At 52.1% G+C, this 26,682-nt stretch overlaps 12 protein-coding genes across 12 annotated transcripts; 7 read left to right on the forward strand and 5 right to left on the reverse strand.

The window, feature by feature from the left end:
* Nucleotides 1-369: 369 nt before the first annotated feature.
* MYCFIDRAFT_211158 (uncharacterized protein) lies at nucleotides 370-1,136 on the reverse strand (the record flags this gene model as incomplete). The annotated part of the gene is made up of 2 exons (XM_007928022.1): nucleotides 650-1,136; nucleotides 370-535 (listed from the first exon to the last, which is right to left on the reverse strand). Coding segments are annotated over exons 1-2 (594 nt in total), but the record flags the coding sequence as incomplete, so codon positions are not given.
* Nucleotides 1,137-1,550: 414 nt separating this feature from the next.
* MYCFIDRAFT_80396 (uncharacterized protein) lies at nucleotides 1,551-2,309 on the reverse strand (the record flags this gene model as incomplete). Its single annotated transcript, XM_007927788.1, has 1 exon — nucleotides 1,551-2,309. The coding sequence occupies one exon, from the start codon at nucleotides 2,307-2,309 to the stop codon at nucleotides 1,551-1,553; it is 759 nt and encodes a 252-aa protein (XP_007925979.1).
* A 131-nt stretch (nucleotides 2,310-2,440) lies between these two features.
* On the reverse strand, nucleotides 2,441-4,699 carry MYCFIDRAFT_58247 (uncharacterized protein). Its single transcript, XM_007927694.1, has 3 exons — nucleotides 4,273-4,699; nucleotides 3,094-4,213; nucleotides 2,441-3,029 (listed from the first exon to the last, which is right to left on the reverse strand). Exons 1-3 carry the CDS (start codon nucleotides 4,627-4,629, stop codon nucleotides 3,007-3,009), a joined length of 1,500 nt encoding a protein of 499 aa, XP_007925885.1. The 5' UTR covers nucleotides 4,630-4,699; the 3' UTR covers nucleotides 2,441-3,006.
* A 2,618-nt stretch (nucleotides 4,700-7,317) lies between these two features.
* On the forward strand, nucleotides 7,318-9,504 carry MYCFIDRAFT_36148 (uncharacterized protein; the record flags this gene model as incomplete). Its single annotated transcript, XM_007927544.1, has 2 exons — nucleotides 7,318-7,818; nucleotides 7,867-9,504. Coding segments are annotated over 2 exons (2,139 nt in total), but the record flags the coding sequence as incomplete, so codon positions are not given.
* A 1,247-nt stretch (nucleotides 9,505-10,751) lies between these two features.
* MYCFIDRAFT_174333 (uncharacterized protein) lies at nucleotides 10,752-12,766 on the reverse strand (the record flags this gene model as incomplete). The annotated part of the gene is made up of 5 exons (XM_007928023.1): nucleotides 10,752-10,780; nucleotides 10,828-12,384; nucleotides 12,410-12,453; nucleotides 12,489-12,605; nucleotides 12,639-12,766. 5 exons carry the CDS (start codon nucleotides 12,764-12,766, stop codon nucleotides 10,752-10,754), a joined length of 1,875 nt encoding a protein of 624 aa, XP_007926214.1.
* Nucleotides 12,767-12,814: 48 nt separating this feature from the next.
* Nucleotides 12,815-13,326, forward strand: MYCFIDRAFT_174334 (uncharacterized protein; the record flags this gene model as incomplete). The annotated part of the gene is made up of 2 exons (XM_007928024.1): nucleotides 12,815-12,867; nucleotides 12,894-13,326. 2 exons carry the CDS (start codon nucleotides 12,815-12,817, stop codon nucleotides 13,324-13,326), a joined length of 486 nt encoding a protein of 161 aa, XP_007926215.1.
* A 24-nt stretch (nucleotides 13,327-13,350) lies between these two features.
* MYCFIDRAFT_174335 (uncharacterized protein) lies at nucleotides 13,351-14,618 on the forward strand (the record flags this gene model as incomplete). The annotated part of the gene is made up of 10 exons (XM_007928025.1): nucleotides 13,351-13,421; nucleotides 13,445-13,494; nucleotides 13,532-13,602; nucleotides 13,626-13,828; nucleotides 13,853-14,130; nucleotides 14,154-14,195; nucleotides 14,228-14,275; nucleotides 14,312-14,442; nucleotides 14,481-14,492; nucleotides 14,523-14,618. 10 exons carry the CDS (start codon nucleotides 13,351-13,353, stop codon nucleotides 14,616-14,618), a joined length of 1,002 nt encoding a protein of 333 aa, XP_007926216.1.
* Nucleotides 14,619-15,067: 449 nt separating this feature from the next.
* MYCFIDRAFT_174336 (uncharacterized protein) lies at nucleotides 15,068-15,678 on the forward strand (the record flags this gene model as incomplete). Its single annotated transcript, XM_007928026.1, has 6 exons — nucleotides 15,068-15,077; nucleotides 15,177-15,189; nucleotides 15,216-15,315; nucleotides 15,360-15,438; nucleotides 15,491-15,539; nucleotides 15,570-15,678. The coding sequence occupies 6 exons, from the start codon at nucleotides 15,068-15,070 to the stop codon at nucleotides 15,676-15,678; spliced, it is 360 nt and encodes a 119-aa protein (XP_007926217.1).
* A 27-nt stretch (nucleotides 15,679-15,705) lies between these two features.
* MYCFIDRAFT_174337 (uncharacterized protein) lies at nucleotides 15,706-17,770 on the forward strand (the record flags this gene model as incomplete). Its single annotated transcript, XM_007928027.1, has 5 exons — nucleotides 15,706-17,398; nucleotides 17,431-17,438; nucleotides 17,479-17,551; nucleotides 17,599-17,642; nucleotides 17,675-17,770. 5 exons carry the CDS (start codon nucleotides 15,706-15,708, stop codon nucleotides 17,768-17,770), a joined length of 1,914 nt encoding a protein of 637 aa, XP_007926218.1.
* Nucleotides 17,771-18,173: 403 nt separating this feature from the next.
* Nucleotides 18,174-22,827, reverse strand: MYCFIDRAFT_104094 (uncharacterized protein; the record flags this gene model as incomplete). The annotated part of the gene is made up of 5 exons (XM_007928028.1): nucleotides 18,174-18,287; nucleotides 18,345-18,491; nucleotides 18,561-18,622; nucleotides 18,713-19,033; nucleotides 19,302-22,827. Coding segments are annotated over 5 exons (4,170 nt in total), but the record flags the coding sequence as incomplete, so codon positions are not given.
* A 1,577-nt stretch (nucleotides 22,828-24,404) lies between these two features.
* On the forward strand, nucleotides 24,405-25,167 carry MYCFIDRAFT_211160 (uncharacterized protein). The gene has a single exon (XM_007928029.1). The coding sequence runs from the start codon at nucleotides 24,669-24,671 to the stop codon at nucleotides 25,134-25,136; it is 468 nt and encodes a 155-aa protein (XP_007926220.1). The 5' UTR covers nucleotides 24,405-24,668; the 3' UTR covers nucleotides 25,137-25,167.
* Nucleotides 25,168-25,873: 706 nt separating this feature from the next.
* Nucleotides 25,874-26,596, forward strand: MYCFIDRAFT_121012 (uncharacterized protein; the record flags this gene model as incomplete). The annotated part of the gene is made up of 1 exon (XM_007928030.1): nucleotides 25,874-26,596. A coding segment is annotated over one exon (723 nt), but the record flags the coding sequence as incomplete, so codon positions are not given.
* Nucleotides 26,597-26,682: the final 86 nt, after the last annotated feature.

Here is a 26,682-nt window from a genome sequence, read left to right on the forward strand (position 1 = left end):
CTGCTGAGACGCTCCCAAAGACCCTTCCTCGTGGCGCTGAGAAGAAATTTCAGCAGCTTTGAGCAAGAATGCATGGCCGTCCGCCATAATGTTGAAAAGGCAAGTCCTAGCCTGCTCTAGATCACTGAATCGACAAGGAATCTCTTCCATGAGCGCGTATTTCTCAAGCCCGATGGGCACAGCGCATTGAGCTGATAGAACGCTAAGGCGCCCAAATATGGTTTTGAGTGTAAGAAACAGATCTGGAGCCATACATTTCGGACAAGTCGAGAACTGGCCGAGTAGCGCATCACCTTTCTGTAGAAGTGCGATAGCTGCGAAGATGTCGTCTCGAATGACCTCAATGCACACAAACAGAATGCAGGTGAGCAAGAGAAGTGCCGGCGATGCCGAGCCCTGAGATACTTTGCTTGTGACGCCTTGGATAGCTTTGTTATAATGCCGCAATGCGCTAGCATGATGCTCATTAATAGGAGGGCGATCCTCTCCTCGTAGAACCGCAAAGTTCGGCTGGCCTAGAAACGTTTTCATGTATCTAGGAACCTGTCAATCGCAAGGCGCTCGAAAGTTAATGATGGAGACCGAGCCATCGTATGCGACGTGACAGCCAAGGGCGATTCGACACGATAGAGGGCCAAGGTCAACTCACTGAGGATGTTCATAGAGGGTTGACACTGCCAATAGTGCGTGAAGCACAATCGGCTCAGTTTGGGCAAATTGGAGAACGCTGCCACACCAAAACGCCTTGTCGAACACGCCGCCGAGCCGCGGCGCAGTCCATGACAAGAAGTAATCGAATGTGCGTCTCTCCGTGTCGCTCAGTCCCAGAGCTGACGATAAATGCCGGCCAAGAGTGTTGCTAGTTGTCTTCGGAACGCTCTCGTAGGCACAAGTGCGGCCAGTAGAGGTGCAATTCCTACACTCTGGGAGTTCGTCACATTTTATGCGCCGGGTTTTGCAGTGAATGCAACCATTTCTCGACTTCTTGCTTCCAACCAGACCTCTCCTTTTACGCGCTTGGAGGATGTTTGCTGATGCGGTGGCATGCCATGCAAGCTCTGAGTTACTTGATGGCATCTTCGAAGACAATAACGCCGACTCGCATTTGTCGCATTTCAAGTGCAGTATTGTTGTTCTGGCAATAAAGCCTTGATTTGATTTGCAAGGAGAAGGAGGAGGAAGAGGATCGTGAACGGTGAACGGTGAAACGCGACCAGTGACTAAGCTCGGCTCGGGCCACGGTTCCGGTTTGGATATCCCTGCCCCTGCCACTTTGCCACAACCTCCTTTTGTAGAAGCATTTGAGATAAAAGCGATCTCAGATTTTCTTGGTATAGGCGCTGCTAATAACGAAGCAGCTGAAAAAAATCAAAAATGCAACAAGCAGCACTGTACAAGCGAAGTCAAAATCAAAGAACATCCTCAAAATTTTTCCATGCCCCAAAAACAACGCAGCCGGATATTGTATGCCCATGCTCTATCATGATTTCCATTGTCACTCCATCGCTCATATGCATCTGTCAATTCATTGCCTGCATCCACAGTCCGATTTAAGCCGAAGCCTTAACGAAAGCCGGATCACAAACAATCTTAGAAACCTCAGCCTCTTCCGGGTAAAGAAACATCCACGGACCATTCCCACCATCAGCGAAAGTAGTATCGATATTCTGACCGCGCTGAACAGTGATAGCGTGATTACGAGAGTCAAGAATCTGGCAGCGAAGGTCTGGGTTGACATCAGCACCGAGAGCGAGTTCGACGCTGTTGTAAGGACCCTCGGAACCAACTGGGGATTTCTGTTCACGGACAAGACCGGCTTCGTCGAAAGGGGTTTGAGTAGCGAGATTGCCGTCAGTCAGAGTTACGCGGATGCTGAGATCTTCGTCTTCCTCATCCTCATCCTCGGCGGGAGGAGCAGATGCGGCGACGAAATCCGGATCGCAGATGATTTGAGAGACTTCGGTGTTGCCGTCCTGGAAGGTCCATAGGCCTTTGCCGGCGTCGGAGAAGGTGATGTCGACGTTCTCGCCGCGGAGGACGGTGATGGGGTTGGATGAGCGGTCGAGGATTTGGCAGCGGAGGGTTTGCTGCTCGACGTCGGCGCCGACGCTGAGTTCGACGGTGTTGTATGGGCCTGAAGAACCCACTGGCTTCTTGGCTTGGCGAGAGCCCTCCTCGAAGGCGGTCTGGGTGGCAAGGTTGCCGTCAGAGAGGGTGACTCGAATGGAGTTGTCGGTTGTGCGCTTGGCTGGAGCGGCAAGGGCGCCAGTGGCAGCAAGGAGGGACAGAACAATGGCGGAGTACTGCATTTTGTGTTGTTTTTGGTGGGTTATTGATGGAATATGGTTGTGTGATGCTGAAGATTCTGTAGGTATTGTGCTGTGTAGAAACGATCGAAGCAGATGGATACAAAAGAGACAAGGAGATAAGGGAAAAAAATGGAAATTGATTATTGATTTGGTTGCTTTGCTTGGTTGTGTTGATGTGGGAGAGAATGTACAGAACGCGCGAGTCCTGAGAGTACTTATAGTGATCTCCTCTTTCGAGATGCTGGCGGAGCTCGCGGTACCGAGCCAGATATGGACGAGAGTATAGGCGCGTTGCTGCGCTTTTCAGCCAAGTCTTCTTGGTTGGTGCCACTCCCACTCGGTAAGGGTGGGTCTATACCAATCAGATCGGCATGCCGAGAAACTAGGATCAAGCCAAGGCCTGAGGATTGCTAGCTTCCTAGGCAAGCAGCACGCAAGTAAAGTTGTCAGCAACAGCTCGAAATAGGATCCCGGATTTGTGATGCAGTCCCAATTCTGGTAAACACGTGGGCGGCGTGCTAGTAGGCTGAGGAGAACCATGCAGTTGCCACGTGCGGAGCATCTCACATGCATAGCTCAGGAATATCAACGGAGGCAACGCTGCTGACTGCCAGCTGTGATATCGGAGAGACTTTTGCCATAGCTTATAACTTGCTTAGAAGATTCAGTTCGTGGTATCGTAGGTCATGAGCTTCAGCTAAGCAAGCGCACCCATAGGATCTGTTGGTAAAGTCAGCACTACAGAACGGCGACAACGAAAGTGCTGTATGGTCGCTCGACTTACCCCAAAGTGGCAGGACCTTGGGTTCCTGCTTGAGGATGTCTCTCACACTCTTATCTAGGAGGCTAGGATCCACCACCGCCTGGTAGCAGAACTCGTCCATCCATTTGTCAGACATGACGAAGTAGCCATCAGTGCCAGCGGTCTCTGACCAGCTATTCTCAACGCGCCAACGCACGGGCTTGTCATCCTCATCGAGATGGACCGCAGTGAGTACCATTGCGTGGGTCATCGCACTCTCACCAGTGAGCAGCCTCTCAGCTTTAGTCAATCCGAGCTTGATGTTGAAACCGAGTTCATAGTCGACGAGATCTGTGTCCATGATGCCAGCTCGGGAGTCGGATTGCTTGCCAACATCAGAACCAAAGAAGATTGGAAGACCCTTCCTCAGCATTTTGACACAAGCGTCCTTCATGACCACAGTGTCAACGTTCACGTACGTGATTGGCCTGCCGTCCCATACGTTTCCGAGGTGGTCGACGGTCAAAAGTCGATTGTATTCGTTGCGAGGATCGTTCACCAGCGACACGAATTTCTTGACATGCGTGGTCTCGGAAAACTCGATCGGGGTTAACGAAACTGTCTTGAAGGTGTTGTTGCCATCGTAAAAGTCCCAAGTAAACTTCTTGTCTGCTGCAGGAGGAGGACCCAAGCACAACGTGAGGATACGGACGATGTCTTGCATCATCTGCTCCTTCGCAGCAGCGATCTTCTCGGACGATGCATTGTCCTTCAAGGCTCTTAGGCGAAGACCATCTTCTCGAAGCTTGGTGGTCAGAATACGGTCCATTGCGGAGCTGTTCTGAGCATTCCAAGAATCGGGATAGAGTGTCTGCGGAACGAGGCCATACTTGCTGACCAAGTTGACAATCATGTCCCATTGTCCGCCATCGCCCACAGGGCTTGCGCTCAACGCGCTAACCAGCCTGCTGTCCAGTTCCTCGCCAACGGTATCGAGGATAGATTCGAGGTAGTAGTTCGCCTTCTCCACCTTGTCCCAGAAAAACAGGTATGCTTGTGACAACTCAAAGCTCTTGATGTTGTATTTCTGCTGAATGGCGATACGGAAGACATTGCAGGCGGCGAAGATCCAGCAACGACCGCTGCTTCTCTGGTTGGTGACCTAGCTTGGATGAGCTTTCCACCCGTCCATTCATTCATCCTATAAGCTCAACGACTTACAGGAGATCCCTCGTGCGGGATCTTCAGATTGAAGTACTGGGTATCTCTGATCAGAGTCGATGGCTTCTCCAATATCGCCGCCGGATTATTGGCAGACAGAGCGTTGAGGCCCAGCCTGTTCTTGGAGTCCTTGAGCACCTCCTTTACATATTGCTGTATACCGGCGGCATCAACGTGCTCGGAATTCCCCGATCCGAAGATTAGTCTCTCGATCTCTTTCCGTTCCGCAAGATCAATGCGTAGAGCGTCGAACTTCTCGTCGAAGCTAGTCGTAGGGGTTGGGTCGCGTTGGACGCGCCTCTCTCGGCGTGAGATGGTCCGAACGGGCAGCTGCGGTGTTGACTGTGCAAAGCCCATTTTGGATGCTGATCGAGATGAAAAGGGGATGTATGTGACACTTATTGCTGTTGAGGATTTTCAAGCAAGGAGAGACAGAGGGTCAGGCCAGCTGGCCCATGATGAGACCCATATGATAGGCCGTGCCATCAAGGTTGGTTGTTGGAGCTCTCGACTGATGACTGATAAGAGCAGCCTCTCACGTGCCTCGGCGCGGGATGACCCGATACAGTAAGCCCGAAATCGGCGCCAAGAGAATCTCCCTGCCTCCCTCCTCTCTATCAAGCGATTTGTGCTTCGTTCATTTCTCCAAGAATCGCGACGAACACATTTCCTTGAGCCGGCTCTAGGCATCACGACTTTCCACAGCAAACGGCATGATGATATGTAACATCCACACAAGAGTAACGGAATTTCTCCTCGGAAGCCATGCAGGACAACATCCCTTTCACCAGGTCAAGTTTTGCCGGATAGCTCCCCTCCGATGACGAGATTCTGGAGTACATACATACAGGTGAACATTGGTTTCAATTGGCATGTTAGCTGTACATGCACGATGGGGACACTTGCTAATCCGATGGCGGTCGTGGACTCGCATGCAAAGGTCATTGGGCTTAACAACTTGAGGGTGGTTGACGATAGCCCCTTCCCGTTGCTTCCACCAGGACATCCGCAGTCAGTCGTTTACGCGCTGGCTGAGAAGATTGTTGCGGTCATCTTGAGCGGCCGATAGGAAGATTCTAACCACTGCTATTGCAAACCTTTGGTGATGCAGCTGAAATGAAAACATATGAGTTGACAGTCGTCTCACTATCGTTCACTCCAGTCTCACATGATCAGCTCGGTGTCCTTTACTTACAATTGCCTCTGCATGTCGAACCTCACAATACTAATTCCTTCTTGCTGCGTCATCAGAGGAGTTATAGACATTTGTCTCATCGCCACAACTGAGACATACATCGGCAGCAGTACTGCTCACCTAGATATACAGCACTGGCTTCGATACCGCGAGTGGCATGCTAGTATATGTGCTGTGAAGCGACAGGACCACCTCAGCGTCTCGAGTGAGGTTGTTTGCTCCAGCGATACAGCATTACACAGGCTCGATCTTGTCCAACACGGCTACAATCAGAGACAAAAGACATCCGGCCTAGCAGATCTCCGTCGGTATGGCTCGGTTTCAGCATCCTCGAGTCACCCGCACATCGATGCTGGCTGCACTATGCGTCCTCGCACTTGCTATTGTAGCGCTGCAGCTCACATTAGGTTACTCATTCCGGCACTCGGTGCGAGCATCAGGATACCAATTGCGCTCCAGTTTGAGCCAAGCTGTCGTCCAGCCGATCAAGAGCAAGCGCGCCATCAATCCGGTCTCAGATGCCCAGTTCCAAACCGCCACCGAGAAAGGCGAGCGCTTCATGTGCTGGATGGCCGATCCAACTAGAGCCGGAACCGGAGGGACGACTCAGTGGAAGAACCCAGGCTCGATCTCTGGATGGGGATGGGTTCTAGGCGAGCAAGTGACTGTGTCGGCAGAATGGCAGCCAGGGCTCCTGAAAGAACTGCTCTCGGGCTCTCGTGGTGGTGCTCGCTGGGGTTACCGACACAGCCTCGGACACGCCCCTATCGGTTCTATGACTTATCCGCCTACAGGAGCAAGCTATAGCAACGTCTACTGGCCAGACAAGGGCGTCATCGTTGCGAATTCGAATTATGGTCCAATGTACAATATCATGGCCAAGAAGACGCCTCTCCAGAAAGCTGGCCACACTTGGGACGCGAGCACGATGTCTCCGCCTCAACTTGCCCAGCTTTCAGACTTCTGGTGGTTGTTGTGGCAAGCTGCTTGTCAAAACGATGCTACTCGGATCTCTGGCATCCGGAATATCGTGCGTCGTAATGTGGAGAATCAAGCCACGCTGGACGTGCTCGGGCATGTTTTGAAGCTGAATGGCATGAGCGAGGACGGAAGTGCGCCTGAATGGCCTAAGAAAGCGGTTGTTGGTCAAACGATGGATGGATTCGCGGCTTTGCTGTCGACACCGAACGTCTATGCTGCATGTTGGTTCGTAATACAGCATGGACAAGAGTTGAGGGTGCGGTTAACTATAGAGGTGAGTAGTCTTCAGGCTGGACATGTCGTGTTTCTGCTGACGTCGAGTAGTCAATTACAGCATATCGGGAGCCTGGAAGTAGAGATCCGACTTTGGTCATAACTCTAGAAGAGGTCAATGGATGATGATCCAGCGTGGCATTGCGTCTTGCGATGGCCAGGTCAGATGAACAATGCCGCTGGCATGAAGTCATGGTTAATCAATACTGTATTATTGACGAATATGAATGTCAAATAGAGGTGAAGAGAGGAGAAGTCGTGTTGATCGGTTGATGTCGTCGTTGGCTAGCGCATCGACTAGGATGAGCCTGGTTAGCATGTGAGATCCGACCCGACCGCCAAGAGAATGATCGTCGCCGGGCTCTACCATCGTCTGGTTTGTCAGCTGAACTTCCTGCAGTCACCTCACGAACAGCTGCATGCGCATGCGCATGCGCATTGCTAACAAGTGACTTATTCCTCAAGCGAGCAAAAATGCAGGAGTGACAGTATCGGTCCAGATCGGACGTAAGATGGACATGGTTCCCGAAAGAGGTCTCATGAGGCAGGCCGATTAGAGTTCCATCCTGACAAGCAAGGGGGCATACTGTATCAATATGGCAGACGGCACACCTGTATCGGAATCGCAGACTTCGAACAAGGACAGTAGTACCGGCGGTGGGACGAGCGACCCTTCATCGAACCCAAGTGCTTTCTTAGCACCTTCCGACTTCCTTCCTCGATTACCTCCATCGACTGAAACGCCAACCTCCCTAGATCCCCAGCAGCAGCAGCCTGAGGCCGACGCAGCGCAAAGCAATGGCGGAGCGGTAACAGCAGCGGGGACGGGGACAGCCACGAGCACGAAGCCTCTAGTAGATGCGCAAGGTCGCACGCTGAACCCGAGATCGTGCGTGACGTGCAGACGTCGCAAGGTCAAGTGTGACAAGATAAACCCGTGCACGAATTGCAATCGGGCGCATGTAGAATGTGTCTTTCCAGCGCCTGGGCGCGCTCCCAGGAAAGCGCGAAAGATTGGAGATGGCCGGGACAAAGAGCTGCTTGAAAGACTTCGAAGGCTGGAGGGCGTAGTCAAGGGCATGGGCGTGGGCGTAGAAGTGCCGGGCGATGGCAGGGAAAAGAACGGTGAGCAGAATGGAAACAAGCACGACGATGACGACGAGGCCAATGCCAACAAGGGCGATGCGCCGCTTCATGGAAGACCAGGTGCCGTTGCAGCGACCAGAGACCCAGACGAGCTGTTCCGACATAAGACTGCATGGGTTGAAGAGCAGCAGAAAGGCCGCTTTGAGAACAGGTTCGGCCGGCTTGTGGTCAATGAGGGCAAGTCGCGCTATATCAACAATTCATTCTGGGCAAACTTGAGCAATGAGGTCGAAGATCTGAAAGGCATCCTGAACCAATCGAGCGATGACGAAGAGGACAATCTCACAGCTTCACCTGCATCGAATTCCCAACACCCCCCGAGCACTCACCATGCCTTTGTCTTCGGCTTCACTTCGCAAACCGCAGATCTCCTCAATCTTCATCCTTTACCCGGTCAGATCAGAGAATATTGGGATATCTACAAGGACCGTGTAGACCCACTGGTCAAAGTGTTACACATTCCCAGTCTGGAGCCGACGATTCTGAGTGCTGCATCTCATCTTGCAAACCTGTCGAGGGGCTTCGAGTGCTTGCTATTTACCATATACTATGGCGCAACGACCAGTCTGTCGGCGCACGACTGCCTGATCAAGCTGGGTGAAGAGAAGGCGGTCTTGCTGGCACGATATCGATTCGCCATCGAACAAGCTCTGGCCCGGGCAAACTTCCTCACTACAGAAGAGCTCGTGGTTCTGCAAGCATTCGTGGTGTTCCTGATCTGTCTTAGACGAAATAGCGATGCCAGAGTCATCTGGACCTTGACTGGTCTAGTCGTCCGCATAGCCCAGACCATCGGCATACATCGCGATGGCTCGCACTTCGGTCTGTCGCCTTTCGACGTTGAGATGCGGAGAAGATTGTGGTGGCAATTATGCATTCTCGACACCAGGGCCAGCGAGGATCACGGATGTGATCCCACAATCGTTGAGCAGTCTTTCGATACTAAGATGCCACTGAACCTCAATGATGTTGACATTACACCAAACATGAAAGAATTTCCACCAGAGCAGAAAGGATGTACCGACATGTCTTTCTGCTTACTCCGCTTCGAGGTTGCCAACACTTTCCGAAGAATCAACTACATTCCACCTGGCCCACCAAAGGCATGCAACGAGTTCTACCAGTCCGTCACCCTTGAAGACAAGGAGCGATGGATCACCGAGTGTCATAAGCGGCTGGAAGAGAGATACCTAAAGCATTGCGATATGAGCATCCCGCTTTTCTGGGTGACAGCAACAGTCGCCCGTCTGATGATGAGCAAGATGTGGCTGATGGTCTATCATCCGTTTCAACGCCAAGACGGCGGCGCCTCGCTCTCTGAAGATGTCAAGGAGAAGCTTTTCATCACCAGTCTGGAAAATATGGAGTACAGTTTACTCCTGGAAAGCGAAGCAAGGACCATGAAGTGGGGTTGGTTGTTCAGGACGTACATTCAGTGGCATGCCCTCGCATTCACGCTATCAGAACTTTGCCACCGTACCACTGGCGAGATGGTTGAGCGAGCATGGCGAGCGGTTGATAGAACTGTCGATGGCCGCTGGGGTCTCAATCTCCAGGATGAGACAAATGTTGGCCATCTATGGCGACCGCTGAAGAAGCTATATCGGAAGGCTAAAGACGCTCGCACACGTGGCTTGCAGGAGCAACAGTTGTGTCAACAACGCGATTCAAACCCACCATCGAAAACGTATAGTCCCAATGCTAACCCAATGTTTGGGCATCCTAATCGGCCTCGCATGACTCGTGCGCCATTGAGTGCAGCACAAGTACAACGATTTCATCAAGGACCAGCATTCGGCCAAGCACCCATAGACAAGCATGAGCTTCTGCGGTCACCAAGATTGTCAGTTGCCAGCGGCGAGGACCCGATGGAGACAGCAGGTGCGGGACTCAATCCAGATCTGCTCAACCAAACGCTCCAGCGCGAGCTCGATCAGAGCATAATGAACAATCAGACGGCGAATAACGATATTCCCAACCAATCTGTGACCTTTGCATTCCCGGCACCCAATCAAGCGATCGCTGCTCCAAAAGCCCAGAACGGCATGCGTTCTCCAATGCAGTTTGGTCAGAACTTCCTCGGCCAGCCGAGCGACCTGGACTTCAGCAACATGCCTATGGACGCTACAGATGTGCAAATCACCCAGCCCACAGCATCGGATAACATCCCAATACGCATGGACTCTATTGACTCACTAGACCCTTCACTTGACAATCTTATGGACACCTCCGGTGATCTGAACTGGGAGAATTGGGACCAGCTCGTCAGGCAATTTGGCATGGACGTTGACAGCGGCACTAATGGTGGTGCTATGAACTGGAATTCGCCAAATTGGGAGAACGGGAATGGTAACTATGGTGCTCCAAGTGGTGCGAATTTAAGGATGGGTATGGGGATGGGAGGCGGGGACTGGTTCTAAAATTTGCAGCAACGCATGAAAGGACATGACATGATGAGATGGCTGTAGCTATACTTCTGATACGCTAAGCATGGTGAGAGTTTTAATGGGTGCATGTATGAATGATATGATGAAATGTATGATGTTATGAATGCATTACTGTGGCCTAAAATAAAGTTCTGCTCCTTTTTCTTCGATTTATTCGCTTGGAATGTGTGCGTGCGAGTCATGCATAAGGTAGTGAAAGGTAAGTGAACGAACGATGTATGTGAAAATGTTGAAATGAAAAAGACCTTTTTTTTCTTCAAATCTCAAAGCAAATTGTCACCATCAATGTATTTAAATTTTGTGCAGTATTTAATCCGTAGTCATTGCCTTACCATCTATCATCGGTCGTCAATCGTCAGTCGTGCCAACCTTCAATCGTGCCATCAATCATTCGCAAAACTACCTTTGAACAGCTCACCTAGCCACTCAATCGTCAATCATGGTCCGTCATCATCGCCAGCACAACCTTGCAACAGCTCGCCTAGCCCTATCTTCTCCTCGTCCTCCGAAGACTCTGCCCGCTCCTCTGCTGCTCCTCAAGCCGCTTCCACAAAGCCGCAGCCTCGTCTTCCTCTCGATCGTGAGACGGAGCAGTTGGAGAAGGAATGCCATCCGTTCGCTCTTGTCTGGTTTGTCTCGAGGACGAAGCGCCCTCATTTCTGACATACCAACTGACATGATCGTCACGGATGTGGGTGTCGATCTGTAGGCCGCGATCGAAAGGAGCAAATCGATCTCCTAGATCTATACTTTCGAGACGTGGAGCCTCGACTGCAAGATCTGAGGATGGTCGAGAGAGAGGTGAAGGAGGAGAGGAGAAGTTGAAGGCTTCGTCAGAGTCGTCAAGTCGACCTACCTCTGCAAAAGAGTCGCGAGTTCCAGGTCGGGCGTTTGGATCGACGGGATCGAATGCCTGTGAGTTGATCACAGTTACTCGGCGTCGACGAGCTCTCTCGGATGACTCTGCAATCGGCGCTGCCGTAAGTGTCTCCTCGCTGCTGTTTGAAGGAGACTTGTTGGCGGCTTCGATGAGTGCACCCCAAGTTGACTCTACCTTGCGCCTTGGTATCTTGGCTTGTGGCGCGGGTTTCTTCGCATCGACTGCAGAGTGGTTGACTGGGACTGTTGGGAGAGTCCGGGAGGCTTGGGCAGAGGATGAGGCTTGGCTTGGACCAGCTTGAGTCGGTCTCGTAGGCGGTCTGCTCGGTCCAGGTTGATGCTTTCCTTGGAAGAAAGCGGAATCCCTGTTCTTGTCAGCAAAATGCTTGTGCGAGATGATACCGGCACCGGAGTCTAGCATGAAATCCAACTTACTGCCACCGACATAGGCGACTGTGCCGTTGAGGAGACCAGCCTTCAGTTCCTTTGTGCTTTTGACGCGTTGTCGTTCAACGCCGTTTTTGTCTTGCGCAAAGTTGGTCTGGTTCCAGTGTTCGCCGGCGTAACTGGCCTGGTGTCTTCTCAAGTCTTGAGCTTCATTGATCGGGAGTAGAGTGCGGCCAGAGTTGTCGTTGGATGTAGCATTCCTGAGGTTCGCATCCCATGTCTCGCCTCGAAGTGGAAGTGAAATTTGTACTTCGTTCTTCGGTGGTAGAGCATTGGGATACGAAGCGTCGGGATGTCCAGGAGACAGAAGAGCTTCGTCGACAAACTTCGCCGTCTTGTCTTTCGCCTTGGTATATATGCTTTTCAAGGCATGCTTTGCCTTGGATGGCTGGCGAGTAAGAGAAGACGGTTGGTTTGTAGAGGCAGTAGACGTGACATTGAGGTTTCGCGATGGCTGGGAAGATGATGACTGAGCTTGCACATTGTGGAACATGTGCTGCTGCAGTCGCTCGTTGTTCGCCGCCATGAAGCTCTCGAACTCCTCGGGCGAGTTGAAACCCTCTCTCCGCCATAGAGGTGGCTGTGGTGTTTGGTCGAAGGTGGTAGTGAAGTCAGACCCAGGTGACTGATCTGGGTTTACTTCATTCATTCTGCGGATGATGTCGGCATTGTTGAAATTGGTCAAGGAAGACCGCCTTCCAGAGGCTTGGTTACCTCGACCTCGGTTGGCCATTTCACGTCTGTCTGATTGAGTGATAGTGTTGTGGACGTCGGATGGCCTTGATGTTGGGGGTGACTTTGTCTCTCTTGTTGCTTGTGGATGTTCTCAGTGACAGTAGACCAGCTACTGAGGTTCAAGAAATCTTCCAGAATACAACGTGGGAGGGAAAAGTGAGGAAACAGGAGACATGACGAGTGCTGGGCACTTAAATTCCTTCTCCTGGATCTGGCCCAAATGCACAATGCTTTGTTGCGTCGACCAACAAGAGCATTGTCACTGGTAGCTGTCCTTTGTAAGAGCAATATGGCTCTGACTTCTTTGAACACTGAAACAAAGGTGCTCTGTCCATTGTAAGAGTGACAAGGTATTGTCCAGGAACTTGGAGCTGGACAGCGGCTGTGCCATAGAATATACGTGTTGTTGTTCTGATATTCAGTCAGCAGGGCGATAATGATGTGGAGTAGATTTAACGCCTACATGGGAATAGAATATACTTCTGAGCAGTCGTGACAAGCGAAGGGGAAAAGGGCAGACCAAAGTACTTATGGACGGCAAGGTGTCAACGCACGGGCAATGCTGGTACGTCAGTGCGGGTGAATGAAACTGCCACTCAAACACTCTGGACCATCCATCCCACCACCAGACGCCAATTCCTTCTACGAACGCTATCGACATGCGTCAAATCTACCGTGCGTGCTGAACCCGTCTCAGCCCCATTGATTCCTCGAGATCACGACCTGAATCACAGCGGCCGCCAAGTCGCCCCGATCCCAACGACGTCAAGAGCCTGGCTGCAAAGAGGCGTTGCTATGACTTTCAGCCTGAGCATCATCCTGGCATGCTCGAGAGAAAGGAAGAGAAGACATCGTAGATGCGTGGCATCACGGCACACGCCTGGCTCCGTGGAGCCAGTCAATCTTGTCTCAAAGGTCATTCGAAGCTCGGAGCTCGGTGATGCGATGTAAACATCTATGGATATGCCGTGGTCTATGACGGCTCTCTCGCAGAACGAGGCTGTTCGAGGCATATGTGTTGTGACTGCATACCTGCCGTTCGAACTGTGCTCGATGGCAGTACGCTGAGCTTCATGCATGACTTGAGGTCGGCAATTATTGGGGCATTGTCGGGGCATGGTGGGAAGCACTTTATACCATGACACTGACTCTCTAGGCTCTTCTGAGACTTCGCCAAATTCCCTCGACTCTCAATTGCTTGATCCCCTGAAGCAAGCATATCGTGCTGTGGCTTCGCAGCTCATATGCAGAAATTTTGCTGGAGGTGGACAACAGCGCAGATGCTGAATGGCAGATGTACCCAAGATCTCCGATCATCGCTTCCCATACCCTCCGCCATACTGGGTAAGAAAGCTCCAAATGATGGTAGCTTTAGCAATACCACTTCTGGTCTGAACACTGGCATTTACAACAAAGCTGGTCGCGGTGTGAATAGTTTGAAACCCAACAGCTTGTGACTATTGCTAATATCTCGCAGTCTCCTGATGTGGCAAATGGCGCTCACTTCAACCTCTTCGTCCAAGGCAATCTGGCTCAAACATATGCACATCCCTAGCAGCTCCAATCTGGTCTTCGCTTCTCGCCATGGTCAATCAGCAGCGGCAGGGCTCTGGCAGCGGCCCAGTTGCTTCGTCAATGCCGTTCTGTACGAGCATACCGAGATCTTTCACGACATCAAGAACGGCTCAAATCCTGGATGTAGAACTGAGGCTTTTCCTGCCCTGTCTGGATGGGACCTTTCTACAGGACTTGGAAGTCTTGATCATGCGACATTTGAGAAGGTGAAAGACCTCCGAGACGAGGGTTTCTCCTGATGAAAGGTGAAATGACCTGATGGTGATTGAGGCGACAGTTCGCTTGCATGCAAGTTACTTCAATCCTTCGCCATTTCTTTCCATTCGTTCATTCTAATAACGCGACACGAAATCCATCAAAGGACAATCGACGCCGGATACTGCCTGCGGAATGTCGCTGAAGGAGTGGCAGCCGCACGAAGCCCAGCGAATCATCCCGATAATTACGTACATGTGCCTGAGCAACTTGGGTCTGTACCAGCCGCGCTCGCTTGTTTGCAATATAAGTCTCCGTGCGAATCCGTATGACAGAACCCTACATATGTATGCCTCCTCTAGGAACGGTTCAATCAGTACGGGTTCGCGGAGCGAGATACAGCTCTATTCGAAGACGAGATCCTTACTTACCCCGGTGCCACCGACACAGCAATCGCAATTCTGGCCACATGACCCGAGTGTAAGCCCGACGAGGCAGAGTAGTGTAGCAATAATTCCAGATAGCATTGTAGCTAGACGTTGTCGTTGTAGTAGTAGGCGTTTCGGGTAGTAGCTGGTAGCCGACGTAGTAATGTTGAATATCGGGAATAAGAAACGCTTGAGAAGGCGAGGGCTAATATTAAATATATGCCTTCGAAGACGGCACTTATACCCGCCAAGACGGCACTTATACCTTCGAAGACGACATCTATACCTATAACAGCTATAGACAATAGTACGCCCTGCCTATACTCCCTTTCAAGCTATAGAGACGGGAAAGCTTCTGCGGTATTATTATACCTTGTAGAAGAGCTTCCGAGCCCTCCGAATGCTGTTTTATCTAATAGGAGAAGCAGATCATGCGTGTAATAAGTTATCTGCTTACGAGCTAGGTGGAAGAACAGTTAGAATTTATACACTTAATGCTATCACGTGCAAAATGTTCGGCGGGGTTTATTAGTAGTTTAAAGATGCGCTTAGACCTACTGTAACTACAAAAATTCCTACTAGGCCTCTGATTGCAAGAAAAAGAAAACGAAATCGCGTGTAGGCACTTGTAGGCAATTGTAGGAAGGACGGCAGGCACCGAATTCTGCTGGTTTTTTCACTCATCAGCCTTCAGGTCTCGCTTCGCTCAGCCACCCTCAGGCAGCACCTGCCTGCCTATGCTGTATTCTACGGTACTTTACAGATGCTAGTCGTCTATGCCTTCAGTCGTCGCTCGCAGACATACTGTACTGCCTAGAAACTACAGCGCTTGGGGGTCGCAAACTACATAGTAGCACAAGCGACCGTTGCGCTATATGTTACTAAGTCCGGGTCTAGTGTGGGAGGCTGTACTGTAGCACAATCCCTCGTGTTATATTTTTGTCTTTACCAGCCACAGCTGATCTCGTCAAAGGAATAGGATTACCTCGACATGAGTGCAACTTCGCTCACCGCTTTCAACGTCCGACTGGGAACGACGAGTATGCCTGCTCAGGAGGCATATCTAACTGCTTCCAACGACAATCTCTCCGACTGGCCATCTTAAGGATCGCAACTGGAAGGATCAGCCCTCATGGCGCGTGATGATGAACACAGCGATACCGAGGCGCTGATTCCTAGGCCCGAACCAGTCGAATTGGACTCACGAGTCGTCTCAGCCAGAAGTTCTTTTCACAGCGAGAGAGATGTATCAATTCAGAAACCTTCGAATACGCTGGATGTACGACGATCGCGGCGAGATATTTCAGCCACCAGCTCGCACAGCGAAGCAGGCCCTTCGTCACCACCCCAACCAATCGAGTTGCAACTTCTACGGCCACGAAGTGTAACGCCGGCGACAAGAAGCTCTTTGCAAAGTGACAGATCTAGCCAGGAACTGGTACCGAGACCTTCTGTAGAGCTTGAAATACTTCGGGCGAAGCGAGATGCCTTACGAAGACCACCAGTTACCAGGAAACCCATTCCATTCTCGACATCGCATCCGCCGCTGGCAAGTTCAATGATAGTCATACCACTGGTTGTTCTACCATTCGCACTCGGACTTATCTCTGCTTATCGACAGCCGAGCAACGGAGCTGCAGGAACCTGCTTACCTGGAAGCACCAAAGTCGTCCCTAAAGTGGATCTTTGGAGTATAGACAACATCGTTGCAATCACGCTCCCGGTCGCTGGAAACCTTTCGTTTACGGGAGCCAAGTTTCTCGACATCTTCTGGGACCTGATAGTGGGACGAGGCGGACAGCTTTTCCTCCTTTATATGTCTTATCATGCCTTCAGCCAGGTTCTGACAAACATGCTTCCAACCAACCAACTGACATGTGACACATATGCTGCCGTTGCATTTGACAATGGCACTCTCAAGGGAGCTTCAACGCTTGCACGGGACTTCTGGCGAAAACGATATCCACGAACACGCTATACAATCGGCGTGTACATAGTGATGATCTTTTCAGGACTATTCATATTTGCCTGGCCGACTCTGCTTAGCGCGATGACAAGCTATGGAGCAGTCATGAATGCCGAAGTCACTGTTAATGGCGAGACATTACAGCTGAGTAGCTTCACTCCCTGCTGGGGGATCGTGAGCGACGCATCTCGAGTGGGACTCGAAAACGACTTCATAATTCCTGCTGATGCACCTGAGCAATACAACATGCAGTCCCGACAAACGGCGTCAATGCCGAGTGCAGAAGCAAGGAACCTATCCGCGGCAGAAAGTCTGTACGCGTACTATGTCAACCATACAGGCCAGTACGAAGACTATCAGCGACTTGGCTACCATTCCATTCCGGACAACGTCAGCAGTATCTACCCCAGCGGAGCGTCCTCCGCCTCGCAGTACCTCGAAGGCGAAAGCACGTTCAAACACAACAACGCCACGACAGACCTCCCAACACCTTTACTAAACATCCACATCCTCGTCAGCAACAACGGCCAAAAAGGCTACGGCTGCTGGTACCAAAACCGCACCGTCACAACAGCCTACGAAATCCTCAACACACCCGCGGGTAAATGCACACCAACCGAAAAATACCAATGGGGTTTCTCCTTCCTCCTCCTCTTCCTCACATCCCTCTTCACAACCCTCTGGTTTTGCGCGGTCTTGACGCTCTCCTCTCAAGAGAGATATAGAACTGATGTCCCGAATCATGGATACACGCCGCATTTCTGGCGAGCCGTGGCGGATTTGGGTCGGATTCTTAGTGCTGAGGTTGGGGAGGATGGACATGTGCTTCCGACGCTGGAATTGAAGAGGTCGATGAGGAGTAAGCGGATGAGAGCTGCTGATGGGGGTGAGGAAGATGGGTGAGGGAAATAAAGGACTGGTTTCTGTTGGCGAATGTAGGACCTGACTGACGGTGATATGCGAGAGTCTTTGCAGTGCAGTTGCCAGACCATCGCTTTGAGAGCTTCGAGTAGTTCCGTCATTCTTTACATCGGCTTAGAATGATGCTTGAATGATGAGGACATCAAGGTAGCTCAATTCCTTCTTTAATACGCGAAACCGTCGTGCTGTCGACATGTCTTTTGAGCAACGGTAGGCTGTAGCGGCCATTGCCGAACTCTTTGTTCTCGAAGTCTTGGTTCTCGTGGAAAAGCATGAGATGAGAGATGAGATAACCACACAAGTGGACTAGAAAGGTTAAAGAGCTCATGCGATATCATATGCTGACTGCTTGAGCTACCCTAATTCTTGGAAAGGTTGGTGATGCTGCAGAAACCGCCCACTATCACGTTTAGGCTGGATGTCCATTGAGGTAGTCCGTCTTTCAAATTCGATTTGTTCCATGTCTCGGGTTCTGCCTGGTGGGGCATCAAGAGAACCAGAAGTCAGATGAATACCTCTTCGCCTCGAGCACCGATATAAACCAAACCCATCCAGTGCCCAGAGCTTTACGCCCCACCTTGATAACCACCCACAGCAGACCAAGCCGGAACACCATAGTTCGTGCCTTGAGGCTGTGCTTGAGGTGTCCAGCCATTTTGTTGCATTGATGGCCCCGCGCCACCATACTGCGCCTGCTGTTGTTTCAATTCTTTCTGCTTTTTCAATTGCACCAAATTACCCTTCAATCCACGCAAATACCGCCTAGCTTCATTGACGAGATGCTCAGGCTCATTCGAATACTTCAAAGCCTCAATCATTTGTCGAACCTGGAGTACAGAAGTCAGCAGAGTGCAAACGAAAGCGATGGACATGGTCTTGGTTACCTGTGTCTCACTCTGAATGTGAGGACACACCCTGGCTTGTCCAAAGTGCGCAATTCCGCAAAGGTTACAATGTTCCACTCCAGCAATCTTGAGAGGGCAACTTCCAACTTCATGCCTCCGAACGCAGGCTTTGCAGTTGATGTAACGCTTGTCGGCTGCTGCATCGCTGTATTGCTGCTTCGGTGGCAGAGCCTGATCGCCGATAGTACTAGCCACAGGCATAGCGTCGTCGCCTGGCTTGGGATGAGGGATGACGGCACGCTTGAAAGTCGGGATGTCTGAGAAGTGGCGGTGTTAGCTTAAGTCTGGCATTGATGCTCCTGCTTCTGCTTGTTGGGGTGATTCTTCGGAAGCACTGTGATATTCACTATCGTCATCGCTGTCGATGGCGATAGCGGTCGCAGCAGTGCTTCCGTTCTGGGGCGTGGACGACGGAGGCTGCTCGGTTGTAATGACGCCGCCCTCCCTCATTGGAGAAGCAGGAGTGCTGGCGTCAGCACCTTCCGACCGAGTAGCCGGCACAGCAGGTTGACCAGCAGCAGGAGGCTCAAAAGGCTGGCTCTTCGCATCTTTGGTCCCACTGGCGTTTGATTTGGGTGACTTTTGAGCCTTGCTAGCCTCTTGAGCCACACCTCTAGAGCTCTTCTTCGCAGTTGATGCAGAAGATTTCTTCGGCGTTTCCTCTTTTGCTGCATCGCCGTTGCCGCCAGACTTCTTCATGGGCTGAAGAGCTGCCGGTTTTGGCGGCACCTTTTCTGGTGTCTTGCTTTGCAAGAAAGCGCCCGCGGTCTGCGCCATATCTCATGCTCTGATCTTGCAAGGGCGGTTGTGTAGTAGATGCTTTCTTGGTTGTGCTCTTGGGTGTAGCCTTTGGCTTTTCCGCTTTGGACTTTGCAGGGGTTGCTGTAGGGGTGGGCAGCGGCGATTTCTGCTTACCTTTCTTTTGCTTGCCTAGACCTTCTTTAGTAACCGGTTTGTCCAGATCCATCAACTCACCGTTCTCCAGCATTTGCTCACCTTCGTCCTCGGCTTCGTCCTCACTGTCGTCGGCCTGGAAATCGGTGTCCGAGTCATGCGGATCTCTCTTCTTGCGCTTCTTCAGAGGTGGTAAAGCCTCGCCTGTTACGCCTTCCAGTTCCTCTCCTTCTCCAGTATAGTCGACATTGGCAGCGCGAGCACGACGGCCGCGACCAAAAGCCTCGGCTTTGGCGGCAGCTTCCTCTGCAGCCACGCGTTCGCGCTCCTTGAGAATGTTGGCCCACACGCCCGGATCAGGGGCGGACTCCTCGGTGTCAATGACCGCTTCCTGCAAGGTGGCACTATCGTTTGCCCAGACACGAGCAATCGAGAATTGAGTCTCCGCTGACTTGTCCTCACCAGTCTTGGTGTCTTCCATGTGCGATCGGTCGAGTAGGCGATCTACACTGAAAGAGTCGTAGATGATGTCCTTTTCACCACTGTCTTCGAACAATTCGGCGGCACCATGGCGAAGCACGGATACGAGATCGGTCTGGTCGGCGTCATCGGCGTCCATTTCCTGAATCAAGACGTGGTCCAAGGCAAGCTTCTTGCGGCCAATTTGCATGATTCGTTCTTCAGCAGAAGCACGAGTGATCAGTTGAAAGCAGAGCACTTTCTTCTGCTGGCCGATACGATGGGCTCGGGATAAGGCTTGAATGTCCTGATGTGGGTTGAAGTCTGGATCCAGAATGATGACAGTGTCAGCTGTTGCCAAGTTGATGCCGACGCCTCCTGCGCGAGTCGAAAGCAGGAAGCCGAAGAAAGGAGAATCAGGCGCATTGAATTCGTCGATGCGCTTCTGTTTTTGCAGCGCGCTGATGGATCCATCAAGACGCTGGTATCGGAGTTGCATGCCGTCCATAAAATCTTCGACCATGTCCAGCATCTCCAAGAATTGACTGAAAATGAGCACTCGGTGACCACGCTCCTTGAGTTTTGGTAGAAGCAGTTCGAGCAATTTCAGTTTGCTCGAAGCATCGACCAGGTTACGATGAGAAGATGCCAGATCAACTTGTCTGTCCTCGATGGACTTGTTGTAGACGAATGGATGGCACAGACATTTGCGCAACTGCATGAGAATGTTGCTCAGCGATGCTCGCTCGCCTTGTTTGAGGTTCGTTGACTCAGTGCTGAAGATGGCTTTCATGAGATCCGGATTCTTGGCCAAAATGCTTCTGTACAGCTTCTTCTGCACAACAGTCATGCTGACAGGCACAATGAGCTGGGCCATGGGAGGCAAGAAGGTCAGCACTTGCGCCTTCGTGCGACGCAGGAAGAACGGTCGGATCATGTCGTGCAAAGCAGCAATTTTTGATGCGTCGAGCTCCTGGTATTCTTGCTCCAAGGCGGCAGCGTCAAAGTCATCGTCCAAGAAATGGAGCAGATTGAACAGTTCGCGCTGGTTGTTCTGCAGAGGAGTGCCAGTGAGAAGGATCTTGAAGGGAGCCTTTAGCGCAGACAAGGCTGCGTAGAGCAGATTCTTATCATTCTTCAGGCGCTGTCCCTCATCCACGATGAGTCCTTGCCATGGCACTCCCCTGAAGAATTTGCGGCAGTTCTCGTCAGCCGCAGCGTCGTAGCTCGTCACGACCACATGACATCGAAGATCTTTGCTCTGTTCTGGGTAAAGCTCATATTTGTAGGCCATGTCTCTGCTCTCCTTGGAGCCGTAGTAAGCCACGACCCGCAGACTTGGTGCCCATCGCTTGATCTCTCGACGCCAGTTGGGACAGGTAGAGTTCGGCACCACGATAAGGAAGGGATAGCAGCTGTGGTCTTGCACCATAGTTGCCAGAAATCCAATGATCTGAATAGTCTTGCCAAGACCCATCTCATCTGCTAGGATGGCGTTCTTCTGGGTAAACCATTTGTAGTAAAGCCAATTGAGTCCCTGAATCTGATATTCCATGAGCTTTCCTCCTTCCATGGATTCAGGCTGCTGGTTTTTCTCGAGATTGCGGAAGTCATCCTTGCGTGCCTTCTCCAGACGGGTTTTGAGCGTGTTGGGCCTAGGTTGGCGAACGTAGCGTCCAGAAACCCAGTCGTTGTAGGCCATGACGAAGTCACTCCAACGTTCGCCATCTTCAGGGCCTGGAGGAGTCTCCCAAACGGCATCTTCGTAAGTCAAGCCTTTGTACTTGATGAGAGCCTTATCGATCTCACGAATACGCGCCTTGTCAATATCCTCGGTTCTGATGTCAACATAGCTGGTGTACTTAACATTCAGCACAATGTCGGTTCGCAGATAGTCCTCAGGGATGGCGTCTTCGGTGCGCATCTTTGGATGTTGAGAGTCGTCGCGCTTTGCAAACGCTTTTCGCATCATTGGAGCTGTCACGCCCCATACCCAAGGACCAGGCATCCAACGGGCACGGAAGTATGACATCTGATCCCACTTGACCAAATAGATGATGTCTTCTTCATCCATTCCCTCTAGACCCAGCGCGGGGTCGTAAGTGTCCTCATCAACAGGCTTCCAAGCAATGATACCAGAAACCTTGGCAGGCATTTCAGCACAGTCCTTGCATTTCCAGTCACGGCTGTATTCCCGGAATCGCTGCTCCGGATCAACTTCCGTCTCCATTGTGTCGTAATCGGCACGTGAAGGAAGATGCTCGAAATGCCAGCCGCGGAAGCAATTGGTGCAGCGAAACATGACATTGTCCATGTTGTTAATCATCTCAGATGGAATTGAATAGCTCGGATCAACGCCGTCATTCTCGTCGCGATCTCTTTGCTCTTGACCTGGGGTCTTGCGAGGTCTCCACGGTCTGCATGCGCCGCCATGACGATTGCACCCAGAGCATTTGCCTTGATCGGGTGCAGTTGGATCTTTCTTCCTAGGATAGGCAACGCAGCGCCGACACTGCAAGACGAAGTTATCCTCGCCGACTTTCGTGACCAGGTGTTCGCGATTTGTGCGATGACCAAGACACTGCTTGTGATAGACCAGGGAACAGCCCTGGCAGTAGACGAGCTTGGAGAAGCTGGAGCCCTGGCCACACGATTCACAATATTGATGATGGCGCATGCAGAACTCGTTGTTGCGAGGAAGCTCCTTGAAGACCTCTTTCGTGGTCAAGATCTTCGGCTTTATAGGCGGACGACGCTGCGAATCGGAGTCTGATCGATAAATGTCGTCCATTTCGACCTCCTGCATGCCACCTTGATGCCTGGTCGTACGTCCACTCTGCCGCGTGCTTTTTGTGAAGCCGATGCCATCTTCCTCGTAATCTGCGCCCTTCACACGTGAGCGTGGCTTGGACTTGCGCTTGCGCTGCCCTGGCAGATCAGACTGCAAGAAAGGCACTCCGTCGCTGTCGATGTCTTCCTCAGATTCAGTCAAGCCGGTAGATATTCGACGAGTACGAAGACTTCTGGTGGGCTTCGCACTCGCAGCTGTCTTGGCCGGCCGTCGTCTGGTCCGTCTGCCTAGTGCAAGCTCATCTTCTGAACCCTCTTCCTCTTCATCGTCTTCCTCGGGTTCGCCGTCGTCCTGGTACTGAGTCGTGTCTTGTCTCCGCCGCTTCCGTCCCGCGAACTTGGTGGACAGATCCTCGTCATCAGACATGTCCACGTCGCTGCCGTCCACTGCGTCAATAGAGTTGACGAATCCAGCTCGCTGAACTTGTCGACGCCCGCCTGTGCGTGTAGAGACCATCTTGGAACCGCGCTTGTTTCGAGATCCACGTGGACCCTTTCGCTTTTTGGCAGTCTCAACTTCAGACTCAGATGGTGGATTGTCTTGGAAATCGGCAAGCGCGTCTTGACCGTTATCGAAGTCTAGCAAGTCGTTGAAGGCAATCTGTGAGAGACACGACTGTCAGATTGTGTGTGTTCAAAGACGTGAAGATGTTGATGTTTGTGGAAAGAAGATAATAGAGTGCAAGAAGCGGCCTTAAGTAGGGCGCAGAAGGCTCGGAAAGCGCCATGTGAAAGGGCAAAGCAGCTCGAAGTGAGCGAAGGTGTGACAGAGATAGCTATGCACATGGTTGCGGATAGCTCTGTGCGGACGAGCGAGGCATGTGAAGCAAAATGCGAGGCCGAGGATCACATGAAGCTCAGCGCGTCTGACTCGAGCTACTTGTTGAGCTAGCCGCATCAAATGCGTGATTCCGAGGGTATTGTGCTGTACTCAAACGTAGGACACAGAGAAATCAGGAATGGTCAACATACCTCTTCGGTGTGATAGTCGTCAAACAGTACTTTGTACAGCACCGTGCCATCATCATCGGATCGTTCCCGTAACACGCGTCGAACGCGGTCGCCGCCAGTGGTGAAGTCTTCCCATTGCCTCTTCAAAGCTCTAGCCACCTCTTTCTCAGGGATATGCACAACCAGACCCTGTACTGCGTTCTTGCCTTTCCCTTGAGCATTCCTCTTGGGCAATTCCTCCTCTTCACTGACAAATATAGGCGATGGTTCTGATTCTGCTTCCGCTTCCGCTTCCGCCTCCGCTCCTGCTTCTGGCGTCACATCCGCATCTAGATTGTGTGTGGATGGCTGCGACTGTTGGCGGCTGTTGATCGCCTTGAATCCGGAGCCGACGTCTGCTGGTGACGGAGATGGAGATGTTGATGTGCGCTTGCGACCAGATCCGGGTTCGGGTAGAGCAGGTGCTGGTGCTGGTTCTGGTGATGCGTTGCTCTGGATGACTTCGGCATCTGGCGCGAGCACAGCAGCAGCAGGAGGCGCTTTGGGAGGCACAGGACCAGACTGCCATGCGGCGAGGTCGATGCCAGCGCTATCCTCGTCGGAGGAATCGCCGCGCGCGTCGAAGTGGAATGGGACGGCGGGCGGCATGGCTGCTGCGGAAGTGCGCTATTCGTACATGGGTGGAGGAGGAGGGCGGTATGATAGAATATTGGCGAGACACGCCGACGCGATGTTGTTGCACGAAAGGAAGTGAGTTTGGGTGATGTCCCTGGACTTGACGTGGGGCGACGCGTTCCACCGAACAATGTCCGAGAATTCGGAGGATCCGATCTCCTTAGAAATATCAAACCTTCTTGAAAACTTCGCGGCATCACAATCCAATGTCATCGGCCTTGCTGCAGAGGCATCTGTGCTTGCACCGCCGGCTATGGACACGTCCAAAAGCATTCGTCTCCACCACGTCTGCGATCAACAGAGGTCTACGCGCCACCAGAGACGGCGACAGCTTTGGCAGGGCTGGCAGAGATCGCTCCAGAAAGGCAGTACCGCCAACGCGGCCTGGCAGTCGGGACAAGCCTGCATTCGGCAATCCGCGCCGACTGAGCGACCATGTAGAGACTGGCAGTTTCAGCCGGCGACGAGCTCGCGATGAATCTGGCCCGTCAAGATCTGCGAGAGAAAACAGACCATCGTCGAGAAATGGCTTCCGAGACAGGGACAGACCGCAAGCATTTGCTCCGTTTACGTCCCGATCGGAAGAAGGTTCCGATTCTCGCTCAAGCAAGTTCGGAAGTCCCCAATCATCTCGTTCGAGCGACCATATGGAGACGGGCAGTCTCAGCCGGCCACGAGAGCGCGATGAATATGGCCCGTCAAGATCTGCGAGAGACGGCAGGCCATCGTCGAGAAATGGCTTCCGAGGCAGGGACAGACCGCGCCCATCTACGTCCCGATCGGAAGACGGTCCCGATTCACGCCCGAGCAAGTTTGGAAGTCCCAGATCATCTCGTTTGCGCGAGGACTACGACTTCAATCATAGTGGCGAAGATCAACCATCACCACGCACAGGTGGGCGTACCCGGCCGGGTGTTCGCGAAAGGCGTGAACCAGCTCTGACTGGGAAGACCTCTGGAAGCATGGGAAGACGACACGATGAGGGAGAGAATCAGTCCGGTCCCCGCTACCAAAAACCACGAGATCTCCGCAAACATATCAAGAACGCATGTCGACAGATCCACTTCGTCCAGTCCAAAGAGAGTGCCGGCGAAGACGTTCGAGACTTGATCAGCGACGTCAGGTACTCTCTCAAAAATATCAACATGGATCCGATTCTCGAAAGCGACGACGGCATGGACGAGGTGGTAGCGCTCTTCCGTGATGGTAGTAGGGATGGCACGTTCTTGGCTGGCGATCGTCCAGATGGCAGGAAGAGCGTCATCTACATCACCGAACAAGGAACGCTTGACATTGATGTAGCAGGTTCGCCCAAGCTTACAAAGGGCCCAAACCCGCGCAAGGCTGCCTACATGGAGGAGAAGGCGAGAGTGAGGAGCGAGCCTTCCAGACCTGCCAAGAGAGAACGCCGAGACCACTCAGACGAGGGTGAAGAGAATGTGCCTGTCGCTCTTCCTTACTCTTCTGCTGCGAGTGAGTTTCTCTATGGTTACAACAGTGTTCTTGCCGCACTACGAGCGAAACGCCGAAAGTGCTACAAGCTGTATATTCATCGAAAGATCTTCGAGCGCGACATTGGTGGCGAAGGCACGGCTTCAGGAGAGGCGCCAGTCAACGAGCTTCAAGAGCTTGCCAAAGCAGCACAGGTGCCAATCGTCAAGGAGCACAGTGTGGCATTGCTCAACCAGATGTCGGGCGATCGACCTCACAACGGTGTAATACTCGAAACGTCGACTCTGCCAGCGCCTCCAATTCTCGGCCTGATGAAACCTGAGCTGCGCCAAGGCATCATCCCAGTTGAGCTTGGGAAGCAAAGTAGCGAAGAAGAAGAGATCAACGGTGCACCCAGAACCATTCGTGCTCTCGGCAGCAGCTGGCGTTATCCTTTCGTGCTGCTGCTCGATGGCATTACAGACCCTGGCAACGTTGGCAACATCATTCGCACAGCCCATTTCTATGGCGTGGACGCGATCGCAATTGCCACCAAAACATGCGCCAATCTGTCTTCGGCAGTACTAGCAAAAGCATCGTCTGGTGCTTGCGAAGCCGTGCAAATCCTTGATGTTCCGTCAGCATCTGGCTTCATTCATTCCTGCTCAAAATATCGCTGGAAGATATATGGAGCTGTGGCGCCGACTGCAGAAGATGCTAGTCGGCCAAACAACGACCAGCACATCACCGCTTCTACGCTGTCCACCAACAGCCCTCTCGCTAAGCATGCTTGCATTCTCATGCTCGGTGCAGAAGGAGAAGGCTTGCGTCAGAACCTTCGAGCTCGTGCGGACAAGTTCGTCTCGATCGAAGGCGGCGCCAGAGCAGAAGGCACACCAGACGTCGGAGTCGACAGCGTGAACGTTGGCGTTGCCACCGGTGTTCTACTGGAAGCATTTTTGCGCAAGCCCGCTGATGCGCCATCAAACATCGTCGCCGATGATGAAGAGTCAATCGGATTCTAGATACCGCCACCATTTCTTCTGTACACTATTGT

Source organism: Pseudocercospora fijiensis (assembly GCF_000340215.1).
Source record: "Pseudocercospora fijiensis CIRAD86 unplaced genomic scaffold MYCFIscaffold_4, whole genome shotgun sequence".
Classification (NCBI taxonomy): Eukaryota; Fungi; Ascomycota; class Dothideomycetes; order Mycosphaerellales; family Mycosphaerellaceae; genus Pseudocercospora; species Pseudocercospora fijiensis.

Bases quoted from the DNA above. Each gene is read 5' to 3' on its own strand.
- MYCFIDRAFT_211160 (XM_007928029.1), top strand. From the start codon at position 24,669: ATGAATCTGGCCCGTCAAGATCTGCGAGAGAAAACAGACCATCGTCGA.
- MYCFIDRAFT_58247 (XM_007927694.1), bottom strand. From the start codon at position 4,629: ATGGGCTTTGCACAGTCAACACCGCAGCTGCCCGTTCGGACCATCTCA. The intron at 4,214-4,272 runs GTAAGTCGTTGA...CATCCAAGCTAG, and splicing joins TCCCGCACGAGGGATCTCCT to GTCACCAACCAGAGAAGCAG. The intron at 3,030-3,093 runs GTAAGTCGAGCG...CTTTACCAACAG, and splicing joins CAAGGTCCTGCCACTTTGGG to ATCCTATGGGTGCGCTTGCT.